The sequence below is a fragment of the Chamaea fasciata genome, unplaced genomic scaffold (genome assembly GCF_029207755.1).
Source record: "Chamaea fasciata isolate MVZ Bird 193981 ecotype frontalis unplaced genomic scaffold, bChaFas1.0.hap1 SCAF_5, whole genome shotgun sequence".
Classification (NCBI taxonomy): domain Eukaryota; kingdom Metazoa; phylum Chordata; class Aves; order Passeriformes; family Sylviidae; genus Chamaea; species Chamaea fasciata.
In genome coordinates this window covers 45,422,468-45,446,554 of record NW_027094090.1, presented here as the reverse complement: position 1 = coordinate 45,446,554, position 24,087 = coordinate 45,422,468, and the positions used below count along the sequence as shown (strand labels likewise).

At 36.2% G+C, this 24,087-nt stretch overlaps 1 protein-coding gene across 2 annotated transcripts in view; it reads left to right on the top strand.

Annotated features, from left to right (window-relative positions):
* Positions 1-24,087, top strand: part of CDK17 (cyclin dependent kinase 17) — a 90,866-nt gene that overhangs the window by 32,730 nt on the left and 34,049 nt on the right. The window contains exons 2-4 of one of the 2 annotated variants that reach the window (XM_066183415.1): positions 4,431-4,579; positions 9,112-9,150; positions 17,915-18,079. In XM_066183415.1, the coding sequence (XP_066039512.1) occupies positions 4,462-4,579; positions 9,112-9,150; positions 17,915-18,079 (322 nt within the window). In that variant the 5' untranslated portion in view covers positions 4,431-4,461. The remainder of the gene's footprint in view (positions 1-4,430; positions 4,580-9,111; positions 9,151-17,914; positions 18,080-24,087) is intronic. The other variant, XM_066183416.1, reaches the window with a different exon arrangement.

The window sequence follows — 24,087 nt, the reverse complement described above, 5'->3', positions numbered from 1 at the left end:
CTTGGATAAATTATCCATATATTTCTCATTAGTGTAATTAGTAGTTTGTTCTGTATTTGATATGCAACATACTGATGTCAATGGTTGTGTTTATTTTTTAAATTCAGGTAGATTGAGAAGAATTTAACATAGTGGAAATCTGGTTTTCTTTTTAGAAGAGGACAATATCCTTGACAGGTGTTTCCTATTTCTGTTTGTAATTTAATACCATTTGCAGCACTCTGAGTTTTTCAGGCCTCTCTTTCTGACACAAGGAGTTCATATAGAGTGCTGTTACCTGTTTTCTTTGATGTCTTGTGCCTGGGCTTTAGTTTGCTAACCCATCTTTAAGGGCCATGCTGCATCCATGCTGTTGCTTATGCTGTTAGGTAGGGTTTCTGATCTTGTCCTTTCCTCCCACTTCAGCTGTTGTCTTACAGGTGAGTTTTCCTGAACAAGAACTGCTTTAGATGTTTGGAAAATACCTACTGCCTTGTAAAGCAGCCTGTAAAAACTGTCTGGTTGCAACTTCAGTGTCTATCTAAGTGGAAAAGTCATTTTAAAATGCTTCATCTCTATGCAGATGGACCTCAATGCAATATAACTTAGAGAAACAGAGGACTCAGCACTTAGACTGATCCAAAGCTAATTGAAGTTGAAGGACAGGTTCCCTTTGACTTCAACGGGCTTTGAATCAGCAAATTCTTAGTGAACTTTTGGTATTTGTGACCCTTGTGAGATAAACTGACCAAAATTTAAATAGCTTTATTTGTTTTGAAAATTTTAACTGAGTTTGTTTAAACTTACAAGGATTAAGCACACATAGTAATTGTGTATGAGGGTCTTAATGCCTTACTTTTTTAACTTCCCAGTTTTAACTTAACTGGGAAATTGAAGGAAGTATAAGAGCTTTTGAAATTGTTAGCCATTGGCAGTGTAAGACCTTTGAATTTTGGTGAATACGTGAATGCAGAATCTAGCTGAGTTACTGCTTTGGAATCAAAGTGCTTTCATGTCTGTCTGCTGTACAGCTTGGGTATTGTGAATGTATGTATGTGCTAAATGAGAAGTGCCGTCCCTCAGGCATCGTGTGAAGGGTTGGTGTGAGTCAGAGAAAGTGAACCAAAACATACCTGTTTAAATCTAATCTTACCTGGATCATTTTTAAAAATGGAGTTTGTTTTCAGAACAGTATTACAAAGATCACTTTTAAAAGACGTTGCATTCGAAACAGGGGTTTAAGACTAGTGAAGTGAACTGAGTTGATGTCAGTCAATGTTGGAAAATAAAAAAGTAAATTTTAGCATTGTTTTCAAGGATTAACTTCCACTACTTTAAAGGTAAAAAAGGCTGGTTTTTCAGGGTTGGACTGCAGATTGTTTGTAAGAAGCAGCAGTTCCTTTAATGCAGTGTTACTTCCTTTATTTCGTATCAGTATAAGGATTGAACAAATATGTCTCTGCCAGCTTTTGTAGGTTGTATCTGATAGTGTCATATCAGATTGCTTGTCCTCATTCTGTCTGCAGGAGACTAGAATGTGCATTAGTTGCATTCAAGTGTACGTGTCTATCTACTGTGACATCTGAAATACTTGATTTGCGTATGATTTACTCAGAGTAGAGAAATTTACAGAATAGAATGTCAAGCCTGTGGGCTCTGTTCTAAAACTAAATATAGAAACAACTGTATTCTTCTCACAGTCATAAAGAATTTGGGAAACATTGCTTCTACGTGTATGTTACTAATCAAGTAACTCCATTTTGGATTTAAACTAGATTTACTGTTAAAAAGAGATAGGTAGTATGCATCTGCTATTAACTGGTAAAAATGAGTATCAGATAATTTGGACTTTTCTGTGAAAGTGCTGTCATTTTAGGGAACCAGTGTTCATTTTGGATTGTACAGATCATATTTTCAAAGCTCTGTTCACTGATGTCTTGTCTTAAACTTCCAGGATTGAGCAGGTTCTGCAACTTTGGCCATGAGAATAAAGAAGTCAAAAAGAAGACATTTCTAAGTGCTAGTTACCAGTCACTAATTCTTCCCTTTTTTTAACTTTTCCTCCTTTACGATTCTGAGCTAACAAGAATACTGGTGCCTTAAGGGAGAAAAATTTGGTTCCGTATCGGTGAGCGTCTTTTCCCTTAAAAAGCTGACATACATTTCAGTAGAAGAAAGCATTTTGTCACATGTATATTTGCACTCCTCGTTCCTTTTTACTGTTAAATTATTTGAAAATCAAGCCATGAGTTAATTCCAAATGTTAGCAAAAATGGTACTTCATTACTCCATGAAATCCTCCCGTAACAGGAGAAATCTTGTGATTATAGTTAACAAAATACTTTGGGGTATTTTTTATTAGCTTGAGATTTAGAATGTTTCCTGGATTTTCTAATTTATATATCTCTTAATTTATATGTAACATTCTAGAGCAGTAGACCTTCTTTTTGATTAAAAAAATTGTGTGGGCTTAAGCACTTGAAGGATCAAACGTCAGGGATAGCCTGTTTCCCTTTAAAGGCATCTGTTTTTTCAGTTACTGCCAAAGTGGAAAGTTGGAAAGAAATTGTTGTGCTGTCAGGTAGCTTTAGGGCATTACATAGCTAAAAATTGCATGGTATCCTTTTTTGAGAATAATGCATGTAGGAAGATGTATTATTCTCAAATAACATCGAGGGAGAAGTGAGTAAAAGTACACATAAATGATGTGTCCTTCCAAATTTTTTACAAAATTGGCCTTTTTAGAGAAACATGGGCAGGGGTTTTTTTGAAAAGAGTTTGAATGCAGAAATAAAATAGTTTCAAGTAAGAACTTGATAGCCTGGTCCTGAACGGGAAGAGTAAATGTTCCCTTTGCAATGCTCTCTGAATGCAATTTCTTGACAATAACAATACCCTGTTTTTGAGAGAGAGAGAATAAAATTATTCATGCTAGGGTGTGGCTTTATTGCATATACAGCAATGCATTAAAGGAGCAGTTTAGAAACTGCTGGCTTAGCTATATCTACAGCAGTATATTTTATTTCCTGTGTATCTGTACCCAGTGCCTGACTAATTCTGCTTTATAGTAGCTGTGATTGTCTAAGATGTTAGTTACCCTGTTTTGTAATCCACCTCTTTCCCCTTGAATGCAGCTGTTGCTTTGCCAGTGATTTTACTGTTTGTCTCAGACTTTGGAGCTCATATCCCAAAGGTCTTCTTTTATCCACCCCTACTGTGTTACTTGCAGTCCTAAACAATCTAGTCTTGTTAAAGTTTAGCCTATGTATGCATTCTCCTACCACCAGCAGCCACTTTCATATTTGTTCTACCAATTTGTTCTCCTTTTTATTATAAAGCAGCTTAAAAAGAGTAAGTTCCACAGTTGAAATGTGTATACTTAAAGGGATGCTGTCAATATAGAAGTAATCCTATTCACGATTTGTTATTAAATGTGGATCTTTGGCACACTACGCCTTGCATTTCTCTGTTTAAATGAGAATATTGGGGGAAATTGGATTTCGTCTGTGAATTATGAATTTTGGAAGGCAAAGAAGCTCGGGGGGCGGGGGAAATACATATGAGCGTTTCAGACTTCAGTATGCTGTGCTTGTGTTGAACACTGCATGTGTGATTCTTGGAGGCTATGAGCAGATGAGTATATTATTGAGAAATAACATCGGGGTGAACTGTCCATATGGAGTGAGGAAAGACAGAACTGTGCTCCTTGGTATGCAAGGGCGCACATACAGCACACCACAAGGTTCACTTACCAGCTCAGACTTGTGGCAGCATGTTTATTGACCAGGACCTTTGTTATTATGGTTTGTTTGCTTACAACTTTCCAGGTATAAAGTGCCTTCTGCTTTGTTCCCAGTTCCATCCTGCTGCTTGGCTCTTAAGAGAACATCCATTCTGGCCATTGTTACCAGACCCTGGCTATCCTATTTCCCTAGGTGGGATGGTGTTTGAGAACTGCTTTTGTGTTTAAGACTTTAAGCATTGTCCCCTTCTTCCGTTTGTGAAAAGGGTAAAATATAGAGGAGTTTGGTAAGTTTTCATCACAAAAAATTGGGCTGAAAAAGAGAAAAGGTTACAGTCTTGTTCTGCTTAGTGGGATTAGTGAAAGGGACTGTAGAGGAGGCCGCAAAGCACACACTCAGCAAGTTTTCAGATGACTGTTTTCTTCATTACTGGATTGTAAAATTGGTGATTAAGTTAGCTGTTTTTCTAAAAAAACAAACGCCAAAGGTTTTTTTTCCAAATAGAAATAAAAATTGCAAAAGTATATGTGCATCAACCTCTCAAAACATTCTTCTTCATTCCAGTAATCTTGCTTTAAGGGTCTTATTTTGAGTATAATTTGCACATTGCCTAAGTTTTCTGTAAGCCTTCCTGCAGTTTTATGTCAATTAAACTTCCATTTTCTGATTAACTAATTTTTTCTCACTTTTTGTTATTTTTGTTTTCAGGCTTCCTTAAGCCAGACTCAATATCGATAGAATGAAAAAATTTAAGAGAAGACTTTCCTTAACCTTGCGAGGAAGCCAGACCATTGATGAATCGCTGTCTGAGCTAGCAGAACAAATGACAATTGAGGAAAACAGCAGCAAAGATAACGGTAAGCATATCTTTCACTCTGTAGAAAATGTAAGAATTTTGTCAGGCCCTATTCAAGTGAGCATTGCTGGGGTTTATTTCAGTTTTCACAGTTGCAGGGACTTTCTTGCTAACCTTTTTTTTTTTAAATTTATCTTATATTCCTCTACCCTAGTTCTTTCAACTGGTCAATGTGTTATTACATATTGGTTTGGTTTGCTTTGGTATTGAACAGCTATTTATCAAAAGCTACTTAAATTTATCTTTTTATGTTGTGTGCAGCAAGGTTTATAGATGCTCTTGCAGTATATAAACCCGTTGTACGGATTTAGTGGGTCTCACATCAGCTTCATATGGCTTCAAATCCAGTCTGTTCTCAAAATCATTATTTAGTAATATGATTGACTGATTTCTTAAGCATTCTGTATAAAACCGTGTACCTTACATTGGTGATACAGTGCAGTAGCCTAAATTCTGTCACCTCTTCATGTCTCTCAGTAGTACTTCTCTTCACCAATATGGAGGTGACTAGAAAGAGTCGGGATAACCAGCTTGTCTCTGTATTCTTACATAAGTCTTTGGCTGATCCCATAAATGTGCCAGCTGCTGTAAAGTCCACTTTAGTGATGGTGCCGCTTTTGGATGCAATCTGCAGTAATAATGACTGAAGAGATTTTGTTGCTTGTTCTGTTTCCTGGGCTGCAGCATTTAAGTCATATTTCATCTTCAGTGCCGATTAGTGTTATTTTTTGCTTTGCTGATACCTAAGATATTTTCGTTTATCAAGAGATCTGAATTTTATTTATCTCCCACTTCACAAAAGTAAAGGATTCTGAATTTTCCCACTGAAAACTGACAGGGCCAGGAAATTTGAGCAGAGGTAGAGACAATGGAATTGGCCCTGCAGATTTTTAAAACTCCATTCAAGATATGTTGCATACCAAGATTTTGGAAGCAGAATTTACCTTTGGCAAAACAAAGCTAATAATGTCTTTCATTCATTGCTGTTGTCCTGTTTTTACTATGGGCCATGCCCAGTATTTTGGGAGACAAAGTTTATTGCAACTTTTTATATGTTGATATAGCAGGTCTACTCTGGAGCAACAATTGCAGTATTTTTGCACTGACACTTATTAAGTCCTTTCTGAGACACTGAGTCATCCCACATGATTTCACTTGTATTTGCCTTTGTTACTGATGCATATATTTTCAGACCTGTATATACTTCTGCAAGATTGGTTTCATTATGTAAATAAGTGCAAGGAATGTTACTTTCACACTGAGAAATGAGCATGAAAAAATTGTTAGCAGCATCAATGAGTGTACTGAACTGGGTTGCTGAATTGATTAATTGAAAACTGAATCCAGGAAGAATAAAAAGATTTTACCTTAAACTGGACCATGTCCTGGGTGTCAGCCCGAGGGACAGAGAGCACAATAACTTGTTTACAGAAGCATGAGCTTATGCGTTCCTAAACCATCTATAAAACCATTTGTAGCTTGTAATATTTATCTGAGAATAATCCCAAACAGTAATACTTGGATGTCTGCATGCTTGTCACCAAACTGTGACAAGCTTGTCAGTAGATATTAAAGTGTTGAAATAAGTAAAAAATGCAATTCAAGAAAACGTTCATAATTGAAAATTACTCACCTAGCTTTTAGTGCCCTTTTTATTTCGCTTTCCAGGTTAATTCATTGACCAAAGGGAATCTTACGTATTAAAATTGTGACAATAGTATATTTACAATGCTTATGCATGCTGACCATTGTTGATGCCTTAGTACAGTCTTCTTGGATATACTCAAGGTATTGTCGGTCCTCTTGAAAGAGGACAAAGAATATAAAACTTTACTGTGCCTAATCTTTAACTCATCATCTCATGTCATTAAAAAAAAGTTTTTCTGACACTTGCTACCTTTTTCAGATTCTTCCAGAATGCAGTTATTATTACATGTGCTGTTTGATCTTGCAGAGGTGAACAGGATACTACATTGTGGATTTTTGTTGTCCTTTGTTTTTCCTTTCCAGCCCTACTTTTCTTAGAAAGTAGGGTTGGAAAATGCTTGCTGCTCTAGCTAGTCTTGCTTTTCTACAGGACACTCTAGCTTTCCCACAGATGAAGATATTTTGGAAAGAGTATTTTTCAGACAGACTGCAGGAACTGGGCCGTGGGCAACAACAATTGTTGGAAAAACGGCCAAGAAATTATTTTTCTCTTTTGGTGAAAGACCAGTTTGGTAAAGAACATCACCTGGAAAAAATCCTTCAGTGGGCTTTTAAAAAAATTGACTTACAAGGGAGTGCTTAAATGAGAAAGGTTTGCCTTGGCATCTTACAAAATCACAGTGCTAAAAGGCCTCCAGTAACTGTAAATATCCAGCCGAGACACATAAGAGGATGTAATCTCTTGAAGAATATTTTATAAAGTGATAGCTGCATTAAGATCTTGAAAGTGCGTCCTTTACTGCGATGGTGCTGATCTCAGGAGGCAGGAGTAACCATCTCCTTAGTTCTGCTTTTAAGAATAAACAGCTCCTTTACCCTGTAGAACAGAGAAACAAATGTGCCCAGTTAAGAGGCTTTGAATCTGTTCCTAAAGAAACTTTAAAAACACTGTCTAGTAAATCAATGGCTTGCCAGTATATTAATCTACAGAGAATCAAAGTTAGGGATACAAATAATCTTCAGAAAGTAATTCTTCAAATGTGCTTTACTTTCAAGCATTACATCATGAACTTGAGAAATAAGAGTTGAAGGGCATTGATACTGCATTTTGGGTCAGAAGGCAAGACTAGATCGTGAACGCTGAAGGCCTTTACAGCAGAATTTCATTCCATTGTTATTGTCCAATTCTTTTGTTTTAACTTTTTCTTCTGGCAAATCGCTCAGCTTGTCTCCTGTCATTCCATGCTGATGGCTGTGTTCACTGGGGGTTATAATTTTACACATGCTAGTTTTTTCCCTTCTGGGAAACAGCTGTGTTACTGGGTTATGGAGATTGTAGAGACTGTGTCCATACAAAACTGCATCTGTGCTGACCTAGAATCCAGACTTACCTCTATCTGATTTATATCCTGTGAAATACTTTATATATCTATATATCTGTCTATCTATCTATCTATATATCCCCTGTAAAAATCTTTATTATAAGTTGCAGTTCAACACTGCCATTCCAGATGTAGATCACTTGTGCATAGTACTAGGGACCTTTCCTTATGGTCACATTTTTGCAATAACCGGTGTTGTTCAGCCCCCTGCCAAATGTTTCTTCTCCCACAACAATTGTCTGTGATATCAAGTTAACTGCAACTCCCATCCAGAGGCCCACCTTGTCATTAGCTGCAGCTTTGAGTGGGTTGTTTCAAGATTCAAAGAACAGTACTCCTAATGTGGAACAAAGCGTCCCATTTGTAGTTCACGGACATAAAAATAGATCCATAACTTCTGATTTCTTTGCAGTGCATTGGTACCACTGAATCAGCTACCCTTTTGTATGCAGCCTCATTTAATACACAGCCTCCTTCATCGTGTGATGTCAGTACAATCTCAGTATGCATCACTCATCCATGAGCAGCAAAATGGGATTAGCAGGGATCAACCCATATTGTTCAATGCAATAGCACAGAGCTGTTGCACTGAATATAGAATAGCCATTGGGTTTGGGTTTTTTGGAGCACCATCAAATTATTTAGTGACCAGAAACCTATATATAATTAAATCTTTTGTACAAATTATGTTCATCATAATTGGCTCCTGGGTGAGGAAGCGCTGCCAAATGAGGTCATAAACCATAAAAATAGAGGGACCAGTGAAATACCTAATAATATATCTGAAGCCTTATGAACTGTGGACTGTATGAAGTATACTTTGGGCTAGTCTTTTATCTAAGGACAAAAGCTTTTCATGATCTCTGTTGTTTCAACATATAAAACCAATTAGGTGGATTTGTTGTTTGTTTTTTATTTGTCATACTAACAATGTACTGGCTTGCTTTTTAAATTCAAGATTTTACCTTAATATATTATTTAGATTAATACTAAAAATACTAAATGGTAATTTGTAGGAGTTGACAACTAAATTTGCCCCTGAAATTTTTCTTTGGCAATGACATACTAGTGAAATTTGGGTAGGAGTAACATCCAAATCATGCATATTTAAAGCCTAATTAAGTGTAAAATTTATGCAAATACTTCAAATACATATGATCTCTAATGAATGCAGAAAATGTGGCTGTATTGTCTAATATTATGAAATGCATTATCACAAATGCCAAGCATGCTTTTAAGAATAATTGCAAGACACATTCCAAAATACATCCACAGCTCTTGCATTAATCTGTAAGTAACTTGGAAAGCATTCTGTCTTGTTGGTTTTTTTGGTACAGATAAATACACATGTACTTAAGAAATCAAAAAAGGTGAAGTTCTGATAGAAGTGGCTACATGAATTTGTAAAATAATACTTATCTTCATTTGGTCTCTTTTAGCTTAGTGATGTGATCATAGGATCCAGTCTCATGAACACTTGCATAATTTTTTTGTAATTTTACAGGTGTGAGTAATAATGGAAGGATCAGCTACGGTAAAGTGCGTAAGTGTTTTTTAGGTTTAAGGCATTAATGACTAGTTAATGCTCTGATAAGAGGGATGAATGTTTATGAAAATTAACACATTGCGATACTGTCTCAAAACATCCAAATGCCTTTGTAGTTCTCATCATTTCATGTCATCTTCAACAGAGCTGAGAAATTCCCATTCCATCTGCTATGTATAATTCTTTGAGTGCGGAAGGAAAACAGTGTGTTGCAACATATTTTCAAGACAGTGTTCTTGAATTGAAAATATGAGCACAGAAATGCTTACTGGTAATAAATTGGTAAAATTTCTCTGTTGATGTTGGAGGAAAGTATCAGTATGAAGGTGTGGGTGGGTAGAGGGAGAAGAAATCCTCAGAATTGCTAGAGCTCATTCTAGAGCTACAGATTACTGTGAGTAATTGGTAGTTGTCACAGCTAAACGCTGATCCTTGTACTGTCCCTTACACTCTACTGGCAATGTTTTTATTATAGTCCGTATGTACCCTTCTGTGCTGTGTTCTGCATCCATTTTTGTTAATACTGTTCACTGTGGTTTCTCCATCCCACCTTCGCTGCACAACATAGTGTTCTTTCTTCCCTTCTGTTTCAGTTTGCTTCTTCCCACAAAACCTTGAGGCTCTGTTCATATGTGGAAGTGCTTATAAAGTGAAATGAGCATGAAAATTCAGTGCCTGAAAGCATGCTGCAGAGACCCGTTATCTTGGAGGGCTGTGTGGGGGCTTTGTCCACTCATAAGTGTTTTCATTAGAAGTAGAATACAAGTTTGGCAGAGAACATAATGTTTAGATGCAGAAGTGGACTCTGTAAACACACCAGATTTCTGTTAGTGTAGGCTCACTGATGAATATGCAGAGATTTTTTTCTCAAATGATATTCAGGTTGGAGTCATTAAGTACAGAGAAGTGAAATACACATAACTAGCCAACACTGTTTCTGAAAGTAGGCAAAAAGGAGCCAGATCCTCTGTTCTCTGGTTTGGTTGGCAGCGTGGTCTCACAGATGTTTGCATTGGGAGTTGTGTGTGTGAATGCAAGGATAGAGGCCAGGGATACTTGTATCTTGGCTGTGGTATTGACTCGCATTGAATTAAATTGTAGCTGAAGTATTTTTCTGAAGGATTTGGTGTAGTGTGATGCCTTTTGCAGTTAGGGTTTTAAACTGATGGTGTGTTATGCTTATATGTTTTGAGGTACTGAACTACCATCCCTATGTTCCAGTACAGGTTCTGATGACCAAAAATATTATCTGAGCGTTACTTCTAAGCAGTGTGAAATACATAAATCTTAAAGGCAAGGGTTTGGGTTTGAATATATTTCACTTGATTGTGATCTTTATTGTTTTGGTACCCAGGCTGAGGGCAAAACTGCACTCTGCATGAAGTCAACTTTGAAAGGCTTTTTATAGATGGTCTTTTTTAGATGGTCTGTAGAAGGTCTTTTTTAGATGTCTCTATCTCATTCTTTGCCTTGTGTATTTTTAGTTTGATTTTATGCATTGTTTTTGTATTTCGAACAGACGGAAAAAAATCCGTCTTTTCTGTCCTAAATTAAAGAAAAAAAGGTTTATAGGACGTTACAGTGCCATTTTAACAATTGAGGTACTTCGTTTCTCAGAGGAAGTTGACAACTGTGTTTCTTCGGAGTTATATTAGCATATTTTTTCAAATGTTCTACCAGTATTTTTTGCCTTGTGTGGTGCAGGTGAAGAACATTTGCTCTGGAATGACTGCTGTACTCAAGTGGATTAATTTGAGCAATGGGAGTAATCCCTTGAAGTTTTGCCAAGTTTTTCAAATCGTAATATTTGATTGTTTGAAGATTTCATCTTATTGTTTAATGAAGAATACTGGCTTAAATGGTATTGAGTGGTTGCTCTGTTTTTAGAGTGACCTAATGTTTTCCTGGGTATCACATAACAGAATCCAAGGAAACAACCCCATAAAATAATCTATAAATACACAGTATTTTGTAGTGTTCCTTATCCAGCTCCTGGAGAGTACATATATAGCAAGCATATTGCTGCTTTCGATTATTTAAATGTATCATCTGTGGAAGCTGTCACCTGCAATCAACTAATTTTACTGAGTGGGTCTGACTGCCTTACAGCAGTGTAATTAAATATTATACAGTGCAGCATTCCAATTCTATAATATCAGAAATTCACCTACTTACAGTCTAAGTCTTTTGAAGAAATAAAGGGCTTCTTGACAACAGCTTCTTCAGCAGTTTGTTCAAAATATTTTATATTTTCAGTGCAAAAAACCCTAGGTTTTATTATGTAAAAACTGAATAATCATTAGTAGAGCCTAGCATTCAGATCAGGTAAATGAATGTGTAGTAGATGATGCTGAAATATGAGTAAATTATATGACAGTGGCGTTTGAGAAGCCTACATAAATAGTTCTTAAAGGTTGTTGTGATGCATCACAAGTTTCATGAATGCAAAGCTGTTCAGAGAGTTAATATTTAATTTCACAAATGTAGATTTTTGACACTTTTCCATTCTCTATCAAATTGGAAATGATAAAAAAAAGCCTTGGAAGTTTTCTGGAGCAAGAGTGAGGTCAAGGTGGTGGAAAAGAAACTATATTGAGTCCTGTCCTATAAAATCCAGTAGTGGATTCTTGAGACATTTAGTGTGATTTTGTTACACTTGAGCCAGTCCAAAGTCAAGTTGCAGCTAAAAGTGTCAAGTGAAGTTCTGCCTCCATCCTTCTGCCAGCAGCTGTACTCTCTATACCCCATAGTGACCTAGTTCAAAAACCTAAATCAAAATTACATTTCTTTTTTGTTGGGCAGTGGAGGGAAAAACTTTGAGCCACATTTTTGGTAGAAGCAGTGAATTGTGGCAAGCAAAAAGATTAATCCTTACTTAGAATAAGGAACATGCCTGGATTCAGTCTCCATTCTATACCCAAATCAGTAATCATAAATGCTAGGTATTCAGTATCTCTTACTTTGATTTGAAAATCTACACATGTGTATTTTAACTGTATTTATATGAATTTAAATACGTATTTATATGGTTTACATGTCCAGAATTGATAATGGTTGTGGAATCAAACATTTTTTTGCAGACAAACTCAGCCCTGTCAGAGATGTTTGATTTAAGGGAAAGTGTCATCTTGTATGACTGGTGATTTAATTCTTTATTAAAATTAGTTGAAGAAAATACAACTGCAAAATTTAGGCAGTGAAATCTGAAAAAAAAAAAAAGCTTGGTCTCTTTGTCACATAATAGAGATACTCACGGGACATAAAAAAAGAAAGTTAGTTGAGTATGTGATAATATATGTTCCTAAAAAGTGTTTTAAAATGAATTTACACTCCTAGTGAAAACGCTTTCTTTCTTTAATCCACCAGCTGACTGACGTGTGACGACAGTATGTCAGTTGCTGAGGCTGTGCAAAGAAATGCCAGGCAATTCTGCCAGCTCTCTGGAGCTCAGCTTAAGTAAATCCAGTTAAGTAAATCCAGCACAGGAAAGAAAGTGGTAGTGTGGGTCCTTGTTATCATAGATGGATGAGGAAAAGAAACATTGTGGATTAATTGAAAAATTGTTAAACTCCGGAGTAATTTCAGGTCAAGGTTTGTGGTTAATTTAAATTGCAGTTAAAGGAAGAAGAGGAGGCATCTTTATAAAATTGAGGGGTTTCGTTAATTCCTCAGTCAGGTTTCTTATTTATATACACTGCTGTTCTACTTGACTCTGGCAGTTTTCATAATTATGAAGTAAAAAAAAATCGGTTCCACTTATGTTCAAACATATATTTATGCCACTTGACAATTGAATGATTTCAGTGGTTCATTTGAGTTGTTTTCTGGTTTTTTGTGTTTGTTAGCATTGGTGTTGGCATTATTTCAGACTTAGCAAAGCCGTGGTAGCTTACTGGGTACAGTGTTTTCTTAAAACACACATGTGTATTCCAAAACATTTCATGATCTAGCAACTCTTAAACCATTATTAAGCCAGGCTGATTGTATTTTGAACAGTGTTTTTTCCTTGAACAGTGCTGTTGTATTTATTTTGGGTTATGCCAATTGTAACGGAAGTTTGAATGACAAGAATGTGAGAAGTACAAGAAAATGATCCAAATTATAGAAACGGTTAGCTCAGCACAAACCAAACTTGAACATCGAGCAATAGAACACTGCACAGTCACCATGCATTGCTCAATTTTAAACCTTGCTGAAGGTGTGCACGAAAGCAAGATAACATGGATGTGGCATTTAAAAAAAGGGGTGTGTATTTTTATAGATATAAAACTAATGTGCATATGTAGATATACTTTTTTAAAGGATGTCTATTGCAAGAATTGTTCAGGGACAATGAGAAGAAAACTGTGTAATTGTCCTGTACGTCAGTATAATATTTATAAATATTTTCATTGAGAATCTTTTGAAACTTTTTTCACACTTAAAGACTAGATTTGCATGATAGCTTAGTAGGCTACCTAAGAAATGAAAGGGTTGAAATGGCATTGCTTGAAATATGAGTCCAAGACTACATGATGTAGCCAAAATAAGAAGGGAATGTAATAACAACTGCTGAAATACAATTTTAGAAGAACCACTGTGAAGTCTCTGTTTCAGCTTGTTTTCCATATCCGTTTGTTTTATCAGTTTGGAGTAACGGATTACAGAGTGGTGAGGTTTACAGGTGAGGAAAGAGAGCTGGAGATAAATAGTTATTAAGACCTTTGTTGTATGGTTGTGCCAGCGAGAGCCAACACAAGTGAAGTGCCCAGGTGCTGCAGAAGTCTTGTGCTGTAAGGACAGCTGGATTTCTGCCTGTCTGTTCTCCAGACTCCGAGTATGACATTTGCGGAGAAGTCTAAGATTAGAGCCCAAAGTACAGCATCACTTCCCCAGTGTACTGTATCAGTTTCTAGCTCAGAGAATTACTGAACTAGACAAGGCTCGGTGTGGTTAGTAACCCTGAGCAGATTGCTCATTCAGTCTCCCCTTGAGTCTTACAAGTTTGGGTAGCTTTAGTGTCCTGTGGTAGGGAGTTTCCACAGAGGAATCATTTTGTGTGCAGTATGCAGCCTGCCATGGCTGGCTTCTTCACTCTTGTGCTGAAAGAGGTGGTGGATGCAGCGGATTCGCAGGTGCCCTCTTTAGCCCTCCACTGAGTCTGTGGATTGTATTTGGCCTCTGCTGTTGTAATCTAGGTGAGAGAGGAAGAAGAGATCTGTGCGTGATCTCCAAATGCAGTAGATCCACACACTTGCACTGTGAATTTTTTAGTGACTTTTTACTCGCCTTTTGATTTCCATCATTCATTTTGCCTGTAGCTGAATATTAAACCAAGAGCAGCATGTGGTTGCTGAGTTGTTATATTTGCCAAGTACAGTGACACTAAAGTAAGGGATGTTTGTGAGCTTTATATAGGGGAAACATTTTCAAAGACAAATCAAACATATAATCACAGAAATAAAATTATAAAAAGCAGTTTGTATAGATATATGTAGTAAAGGCATATAACTTTTACAGTTTAGACACATTTTATTCAAGGCCAGGCAGTTCACTAAACTCGCGTCTTGTAACTGCAATGTTGTACTTTAAATATAGTCATTCAACGTACTAATAATTCTGAAAAAAATGAAGTGAATTAAATTAAATTGTAACTTCAAAGGAAATACTTGTGGGTCTTTAGAGAAAGAGAGTTAAGTAGTCTTTTCAAAAGCACTTTATTTAACTCCTGTATCTCGTAAGTACATGAAAACTGTAATAAATAGTTCTGTAAATTTATTTCCAGCAAGAGTTTACTTGTTCATTTTCAATATTTGTTCCAGCTCTTGGCTGTTACTGTCGTATTTGCAGAGATGAAGTAACACAATGCAGAATTCATGCAGCCATTTCTTTAGAAGGTCCTACCATACAGCAGTGCACACTACATTGTTTATAGCAAATATACTTTCCAAAACATAAGCCTATGTGTTATACCATCATATGCCATACAATCCCTGCTTTTTGTAAATTAACATGTATCAGGATTTTAAACCCCCATTTATAAATAAGTAGTACTAATATTTGTCTTAGTCAGAAATTCAGTGTCACATGAGTGTTTTTGTAACCTTCACTTCATTGTCTGCCAGTAGTTATGCCTGTCCTACTACATGACCTAAATTATTGTTGCAAAATTTTGTAATGGGCTCCACAATTTAGTACAATACTTAGGATAGTGAAGGAAGGTAATAGTTGGCTATGATGACAAAAGTTATTTCTGTGTAATTGGAACTTACCCTATCAACCATTTATCTTTCATTTTTATGTAAATTTACTTATTGATGTAATCTGTATTTATCCTTATATTTGAGCTGAACTTTGCATATGTTAGGATATTTTAGGAATTTTGTTTTAAACTGTAAAATACATACAAATTTACCAGCGCCATGAGAAAAACTGATTTTTTAATAATCATCTCTGTGCATCACACTGTCATGTTAGTAATGAGCATGAAACTCAATCTCTGCATAGACATTCTGTGTATTCATAAATTCTGGCCTCTTACGTACTGCGCAGTTCGTGAAGGTAGATTGCTTTTAGCCTGAGTAGTCAAAAGCCATAACAAACAAGGTGCTATTCATTTGTTCATGCTGCATGTAAACTCAGTGTGAGGTGTTTAGGCTAGAAACTTAATCAAATTCAAATCAAATTAGCAAGAAAGTTGGAAAGCAAGAAGAAGATGTTAACTTATCAAAAGCAGTAATTGTGCTGAATGCGAACCTGTGTCCTGGTTTGTGGAAGTAGTAATAGATTGTATTAAAAATTGATGAGGAATTTGTTGCCTGCTGTGCTAGGATGAATTTGCTGTTAAAGGCATGCAACAAGGAAGCTTGTACCACTCCTAAGTCAAAAGCGTGATGCAAACTATTAGGACAGAAACAAGCATTTGGGACAGAGCTATGCAGAGGTCTAAATACCCTGGTCATACTTTACAAATATATACACATATTCATGGTGTATTTTTCCCCATGTTCACCCACTCCAACAGTATTCATGAAGGATGCTAATGAAGGGATGCAGGCGGGTTTTTAACAGTGTTGACATGTCCTTTCTGTTTCTGGCCTGCAGCACGGGTTTTTTTCCCCCAGGACTTGTATTTTTTTTCCCTGCAACAGCTGAGTTAATGTTTTTTGGTTTTTTTGTCTCACTGTGTTATTCATGTTTATATGCAAAAATTCCTTGCATAATGATTTCTTAAGTTCTTTGACCTGTCATTCGGTAATTCTGTCTGTGTACTTCTGTCTCTGCTTCAGACTAATCACAATAACGTATCTAGAAGGTTTTTGTATATGTGTGATGGGAAGGTGTTCCCTTCAGGACCCTCTTTTCCCTAGATTACTAGGCATTTGTTCCTGTTTCTTTCCTTTACCATTGAAATTCTGCTTTCCATAGAATACGTTCTTCTAGCTATATTTTTCCTTCTCCCTTTTTTTGGAAGGGAAAACAAGATTTTGAGATCCCTGCATATGGGTATATAAGGTGGAGTTATGAAATAGCATCCCAGACTGCTCCCTGTCCCCGGAGGCATGAGTGAAGCTCTGAGCGCACCCTGGGAGCAGTGGCTCCAGTGGGTGCTGCTCCATTCAGTAGCACTCACACTGTGGTTGCTCAGTATGTGGCTGCTGCCTTTTCCGTCTTCTGAATAACACCAAACATGAATCTGTAATGTTAATAAGAATCAAGCCAAATAATGGAAAAATAAAATTACTTGAATGTCAACTGTTCTTTGGGCATAGCTTCTGTTCTTTTTCCTAGTATAGAGAGTGTGCTTGCATGTAGCTGCCAGATGACTCTGATCTCGTTTTCTGAAGTGAGAGTATTTTGTCTTTATTTTCTTCTATGAATGACTTTATTGGTGGTTCTGCTAAGTCCACTGTTGTGACAGTGAATGCAACTGGACATTTGTTCTGCTTCTTTTGGGGGTAAAAAATCCCGTCATGTTTTTAGACTTAGCCTGCTTCTAGGATCATGTCTATCCTTGAGGGCTAGTCCATGTTTGAGAAGTAAGGTTGCTGAAGGAACATGAATACCCAAATTCTGGTCACACTGGTAAATAAGACTTAAAAATTTCTTACATTTCATTCTTTTAGAAAGTGCTTTTCAATGATAATATCTTCTTTTAAAAAAATCTCTGTGAACCATCTGAAATGCAATCCAGTAGAAAGCCAAAATAAAAAATTAAATAAAAAACATTTAATTTTTCTGACACCCTGTAAGTTAATAACCTTAATTATGACATAACAGCTCTGGGAAGTATAGACTGGTATGTTTACTTCTGAAGATCTCCAATGGCAAGGCTTTGATACTAGTGGCCCACAAGAATTTTGAGAGAGAGAATATTTTCGAAGGCTTGTAGTTGAAATTGCTCGTCTTAGTTGATCTAACAGCTGTCCTGTTTAAAAAAAAACTTACTTGAGCCGTAAAGACAGAAGAAAATAATTATAGTGTTTTGGTTTTATCGACGTTCTAAGACTGTATATTCAGGGCATTTACTCGTCCAGCAGCAGAGTGACAGGATTTAGTAAAATTAAATTTGGGTAACACTTAATGCCATGTTTTATACTTGTCTGTTAATAGAGAAATGGCCGTATTATGGTTGTCTGCTGTTAGCATGAAAGATAATTTTCCAGACTGGTGATTTCCTGTTCACTAACTCTTTTTTTTCTTTCTTTTTTTTTCTTCTGGCATGTTCCTGACAATCCTCCTTGCTTGTGGCAATGAATATTTTGATCCTTGTGAACTGTAGAGCCTATTGTGAAGAATGGCAGGCCTCCAACGTCTCACAGCATGCACTCATTTCTCCACCAATACACGGGATCTTTCAAGAAGCCCCCTTTGCGGAGACCACACAGCGTCATAGGGGGCAGCCTCGGCTCTTTCATGGCAATGCCCAGAAATGGGAGCAGATTAGGTAATTTCCTACACCGTTTGTTTAAATTAATTTTTCTGTGAAAGATAATGCTGGTATTGATTCTTAGGAAGACGTAGAGATACTGTAATGGTTTAATAAATCCCTGAGTATGCAATAATTTTTTCTGGAGTTCCGGAAATTTGTTCTTAAGGCACTGAATGTATCTTAAGATTTTCAGGAAGAAAGCCATTAGAAAAACACACAGAAATCACCCATGAATCTTTTACAAGTTTGAAAGTTACAAAAGTAACAAAATATTCTTTCTTAATACTTTGCAAGGAACCCATGTATCCATCTCAGTTAAGCACTGGCAAGAAGTACAATAAATCTATTAAAAAAAAAAAAAAAAAAAACAAAACAAGAGGATAATCATCCTATATGTGGGATTTTTAAAAAACTGCTGTATTACTTCTCACTATTACAGAGGAAAAAATAGTTTTTTTCTGTGAAAAAATTAAGGCCACTCAACTATAATTGTCTTTTTGTTGTGGTCTTGAGCTGTATTTGTGCTTCTGTGAAGCAAATAAGTTACGAAATATTTTTTCTTCTTCAAGTAATTTGTCATGTTGCTGCCTCCAGTCACCAGTATTGTTTTATCCTGCTTTTATGTTATTTTAGATTATTCTTAATTAATTGATACTAGAAAATGAGAGCAAGTCACAGCTGAATTAGGGTTTTATTAGTTTTTCAATCTGCTGCCCTCCTTTAGAAGTGTGATAAACTGATCTTCAGGATTAAGCTATGAATCTTCAAGGTAGTAGTCAAATGACTTATATCCTCCTCTGGTGTAATACCACTCATCATGTTCAAAAACGTGCCTTTTTACTGCTTGAGTCACCATTCCAACTGAAGAAAGACATATATCCTTTTGAATTTACTCTAGCAGCTGTTGCTATCACACAAGAAAACAGATTTTAGTATGCATGGTTTAACTACTATATCAGTTTCTGATTTCATGAATGTCCTGTACACAGTATTTGCTTTTTTATTTTTGCCAAGCCAAGCTCTAGTTAAGTTGCCAAGAATCTAACAGAAGAGAGAGTTTAAAAAAAATTGTGTGATTAGAGAAATCTGTGTTTATCTGAATATGTAGTCTTTATGGATTATTTGTCAAACTTGATATATGTAAACTAATTACAAGAGCAGCGAAGATGTTTTTGGGTACAGAGATGCCTGTACTCTCCTAACTTGTGTGTTGCCTTTAACAACAATTTGTAATTTTTTTTCACTAGTATGGAATAGATGTACGTACAGAGTGTATCATGGGATCACAGAATGGTTTGGGTTGGAAGGGACCTCAGAGCTCATCTAGTTCCAATTTCTCTGCCCCAGGCAGGGACACCTTCCACTGGTCCTGGTTGCTCTGTATGTCTGTGTTAAACACCTCTGTTTGCTTTGGATACGATAATGCCTTTTTTCAACTCTTTACTTGGTGGAAATACAAGCCACTTGTGCATGTTATCTAGTGGTAAAAAACGGGAGTACCGGTATGTGCAATCATAATTCCTCTTTCTGCTCCTTTTCACATCTTTCTTTCTTTTGTTCCTGCTATATGAGTACGGTTATTACCCCTCAGGAAGCTGAGGTTTTCCCTGTTGGGATAATGACATCAGAAACAAAATAATCAAATGCACTACACTGCATGAGACTTTTCCTTGCTTTCTTCATCCACCCTCTTTTCTTTACAGTTTTTCCTCTATTTTTTAGTTAGAAAACTAGTATCAGAAAAATATCCTTGAAATACCGCAAAATCAAGGCAGGTAAAGGATGGTTATTTCATTAAAGAAAACCGGATTAAACTGAGACCTGCCGCAAGTGCCATCTTCATGCTGTCTGTGTTTGAATGAGACTATCACTACAAAAATTGATTGAGAAGCCCAGGAGGGTTTTGGAGTTTCATTTACTTTTTGAGTGTTGAACTTGAGTTTCTGCAGTTGTGGTAATGTGTAAAATCCCAAAGTACTTTAAAAATAATTTCTACTTGGAAATTCTCTATTAGCTTTATGTTTTGTAAAATGATGTGTAAGGGAAAATTTTTGAGCTGGGCCATCTTGTAAGATTTCTTAGCAATTTTTAAATCTAGTTTTCAGTTACCAGGATGATTTTAAAGAACAGAAGTTATTTAAAACCTCTTAAAATCTCAGACCAGATTGTGAAACTACTGAGTGAGGGTTTAGCTGATGGACTTTTTTTTAGTTCACTTGTATCTGTACAGCTTCTACAGTCTTGTACCTCTGGAAACATCTAGCTGCTGCAGTCCGTGATGACGCCAGAGATAAGAAACCTTTTTTGGGCCTGACCTGGCTGAATGCAGAGTGAATCCGATTGTCCGTGTTCTGTATTTGTATTAATGTCACTTCTGGTGAGGCTCCTGGAATGTGCAGAGCTAACTGAATCTGGCCCTGCTGGTGGACTGCAGTAACATCCAGGAGAGAGTTAATCCTTGCTTTTGCAAGTTATGTTGATGCAGTAATGGAGAAGTTTTTTTTTCATTGTCATAAATATTATTTGAAAGGAATGATGCTTCCATACAGCTTTCATAGTTCAGTGATGGTAATGGCAGTTTCTCACTATGGCCTTCTTCAATTTGAATTATATTATCACTGAAATTAATCATACAGTGTATCCACTTCATAGAAAAGTGGATAAAAAGTAAGGTTTGGAAGAGCACACCTTGGAAGAAATCCATTGTGTAGGTCACATGGTTATTTTTGTAATAATTTGAAATAAGGTGGAAATATCATGCAGTCTGACTCAGTACTAATTAGTGACTTTGATTATGGCTCACTTGGAGGAGTTCTCATTTGCGGCACCATAGGTTCCCTGTATTAATTTCTTCTGTGGTGCATTCCTCAGAGTTGAAATGAGCTCAGCCTTTTCCTCTAAATGTACTTCTGTAGTTTCCCTGTTATCTTGTAGTCATCTACTTCTAGCTTTTCATTACGTGGCCATTCTGGATATTTAATAAGATATGTAGAGTACATTAAAATAGACATCTGTGTAAGAGAATGGCTTGGTATTGCAGTAAAAGCAATTCAATATATTATTGAAAGATTAAAACCTCTAAAGACTATGCAAGCAAGCTTTCATGCCGGTAAACTTGTCTAAAGAAAGGTTTAGAGAAATTAGGGCAATATTTGCATGGTTTTCATCATTGCTTATTTAAACATCACTATGCACCTGTGTAAAAATGATTCAGATGTCTAGGTTAATGCCTTAGTCTGGGGTTTATGCCATTAAAATAATGAACATAAGGCTCTACTAATGCCTTTTTAATTGAATCGAATAAAAGGATACATTTATATCAGATGATAACACAATCAAGTTATTTTTAAAAAGCTTGAAATTATATCTGTTTAGGAAATAATTAAAACATTTGTAAGCCCTTATAAATAGGAGCAGTTGTGTGTTTAGCCCATTGGAAATGCATGTGTGACATGCTTTAAATGATACATTTTTGGTTGCTCCAGCCCGTATCCTGCATAAACCCTCTTGGTTCTGGGTATCTAGCTTATCCAGACTTTGCAGAATTAACCATATCACAGTGGTATTCAAATTATCATCTCATATACATCTGAAATATTGCATTTTTAGACTTGAATAGTACCGACCCTCTTTGTCTTCACATTCCTGATTTGTAAAGAACAGAATCTCCTTGCAGCTACATTATCTGTCCCAAATATATGGGTTTGTGTTACTAGTTCTTGAAATACTGCTTAGTTGTGTGTTATTAGGTAGGTGATCTTCTTAGCAGAAGAATTATCTTTGTCAACTAGGGTGCTCTGCGTAGTTCTGAGCATTGCATTTATAATTGTCTTTTTTTTTTTACTAGTAATTTCATAATACAAATGCTTTTGTGAACTAAATGTGAAAAATATGACAGTATCAATCCCATAATTATTTAAAGTATCAGTCTCTCTAAAAAAGAAATTATATAATTGTGCCATGGCTTAAAATGCAGTACTACTTTAATTTTGTCAGTTTTTATTTTGTGAGATTGCTGAGATAACTCTCCCTTGCCTAGCTTCCATAAAGAAAATAGACTTTTGGTCCCAACCAATGGGCTTATTCTAACAGGAGGATAAACAGGTTGGGGAACAATTGTCAGTAGCTGCTACACTTCATTTTACTAACAGAATCTCAGGAGCTGTAATTTTTAAATTGGATTACATGACCTCTCAAAAAGTATTTTAAAGAACAGTTTTTATTAAAGGATGGATATGGTGAGTGTGCTATTACAGCAGATATAACCGTGCTGGCATAACAGCTTTGCTGCAAGTAGTGTTTTCAATAATGATTTTTTATTACTAAAATTAATTTTCCACAGTTTGTGAGAGACTTTTAAAAAGATAGCTGTCAAGTCACTAGAGAGAGAAAGACATTTCTTAGAGACTTAGCAAAAGAGAGTCACATTTTTTCTGCTTAGCTTCAGAACTAAGGCTGATCTTTAGGAACCACTTTCTGAAAACCTTTTCCAATGGTTCAAATTGCCCTGCCTTCAGAAGCACTGAAGAGTATTTAGCTTGTTTGAAATTGGAAGATTGCTTATTATATAAGGAGTGCAGGTTAAATTTTTTTTTTTTTTTTGTCCAAATCTGAGCATGACTTGCAGGGAAAATTCTAATTCAGTGTGGATTTTTAATAGAAATCCAATATAAATCTTCATCACTGCTGGAAAATTTGCTTTGTGTGTGAGATGCATGCTTTGTTTATGTTTAATTACAGTATTTTCAGTTAAAATATGTGTTGCTAATAGCTTTCAAATTAATCTTTCTTTTTATAGCCATTCTGTGTTTTCCATAAAAGGAAATTGTTTGTACTGAGGAAGAATTTGTTCCTTTGAAGTGTGCATGATTCTATGTGAGCCAAGCTAGACAAATATTTTAGATGCACTAACAACGAAACATTGCCCTAATGGCTTTTTTTTTTCCCTAGAAAAATCCAATTTTCTTGCTTGTTGATGGTGTGAAACTTGCAGTTTCTCTTTTGGTTTTTGGAGCCTTTTTTAAGTTGCTGTTATGCTTTGCAAATGTTAAATACCCTCAAGTGTGTTGGTGGTAAGGCTGAATTGATCTCTGTGTGTTTTGCTAATATTAGCATTTTTTAGGGATGGGGTTCTGGGATTTTTAGTTGTTCCTCAGGTTCTCTTACACCTTGTAGAAGATAATGATTACTAACAAGGATCAGAAGACAGCGCGGAAACTGGTGTCATTTGAAGCACCTACTTTGTATGTATAGCTATTTAATTTCCGGAGTAATTTTGCAGTTCAGGTATTTCTAAGTTGATGATGGAGCATTACTCATAGTGAATTTCTTGTATGACTGATTTCCTGTGTGTCCTTTTGCAAATCATTTGGCTCTTTATACTATAATGGCCCTGCCTTGATTTCCTTTTGTTCACTACAGTGTTTGTCTCCATAGTCTGAAAAATTCTTTGGTGCTTAAAAGCAGGGTATATATGTATGGGTATATATAATATACATAAGCTTTTACATGCATGAATCTTAAGGATTGTTTAATAATTAACAGGTTCAGTTGACAGGAAGATCCTGTATCACATAACTCAAGCAGTTAGATAAATTCCTCCATAAGCTCACAAATTTCACTTAATGGCTTTTAAACGTCAAGTCTTCTACTGAATGCACTTGTATGTTCTGGAGCTTCATTTAGATGTTCATATACATCCCTTGACTTCACAATAGACAAGCAAAGCATTTTATATTTGAAGCTTCTGCATTTGCCATTTCTGAAAATACTACTATACCTCTTGGTAGGACTTTTAAGCTTCTGAAGATACGTTTGGGTTACCGGCATCAGGTAGTCTGATTTGAAAATGGTAATTCCCAGTAATGCTGCATATCCAAGAGCAGCTAAAAAAGGAGTGGTACTGAAGGGTTTTAGGAACTGGAGCTGGGAGGGGGAGTTGGCTTTTGGGAGTTACAACTGGGATTGGAATGTCTGTCTTTTGCTTTGGAAAACTGAGTTCTCCTGAAGTTCACATAAGGTTG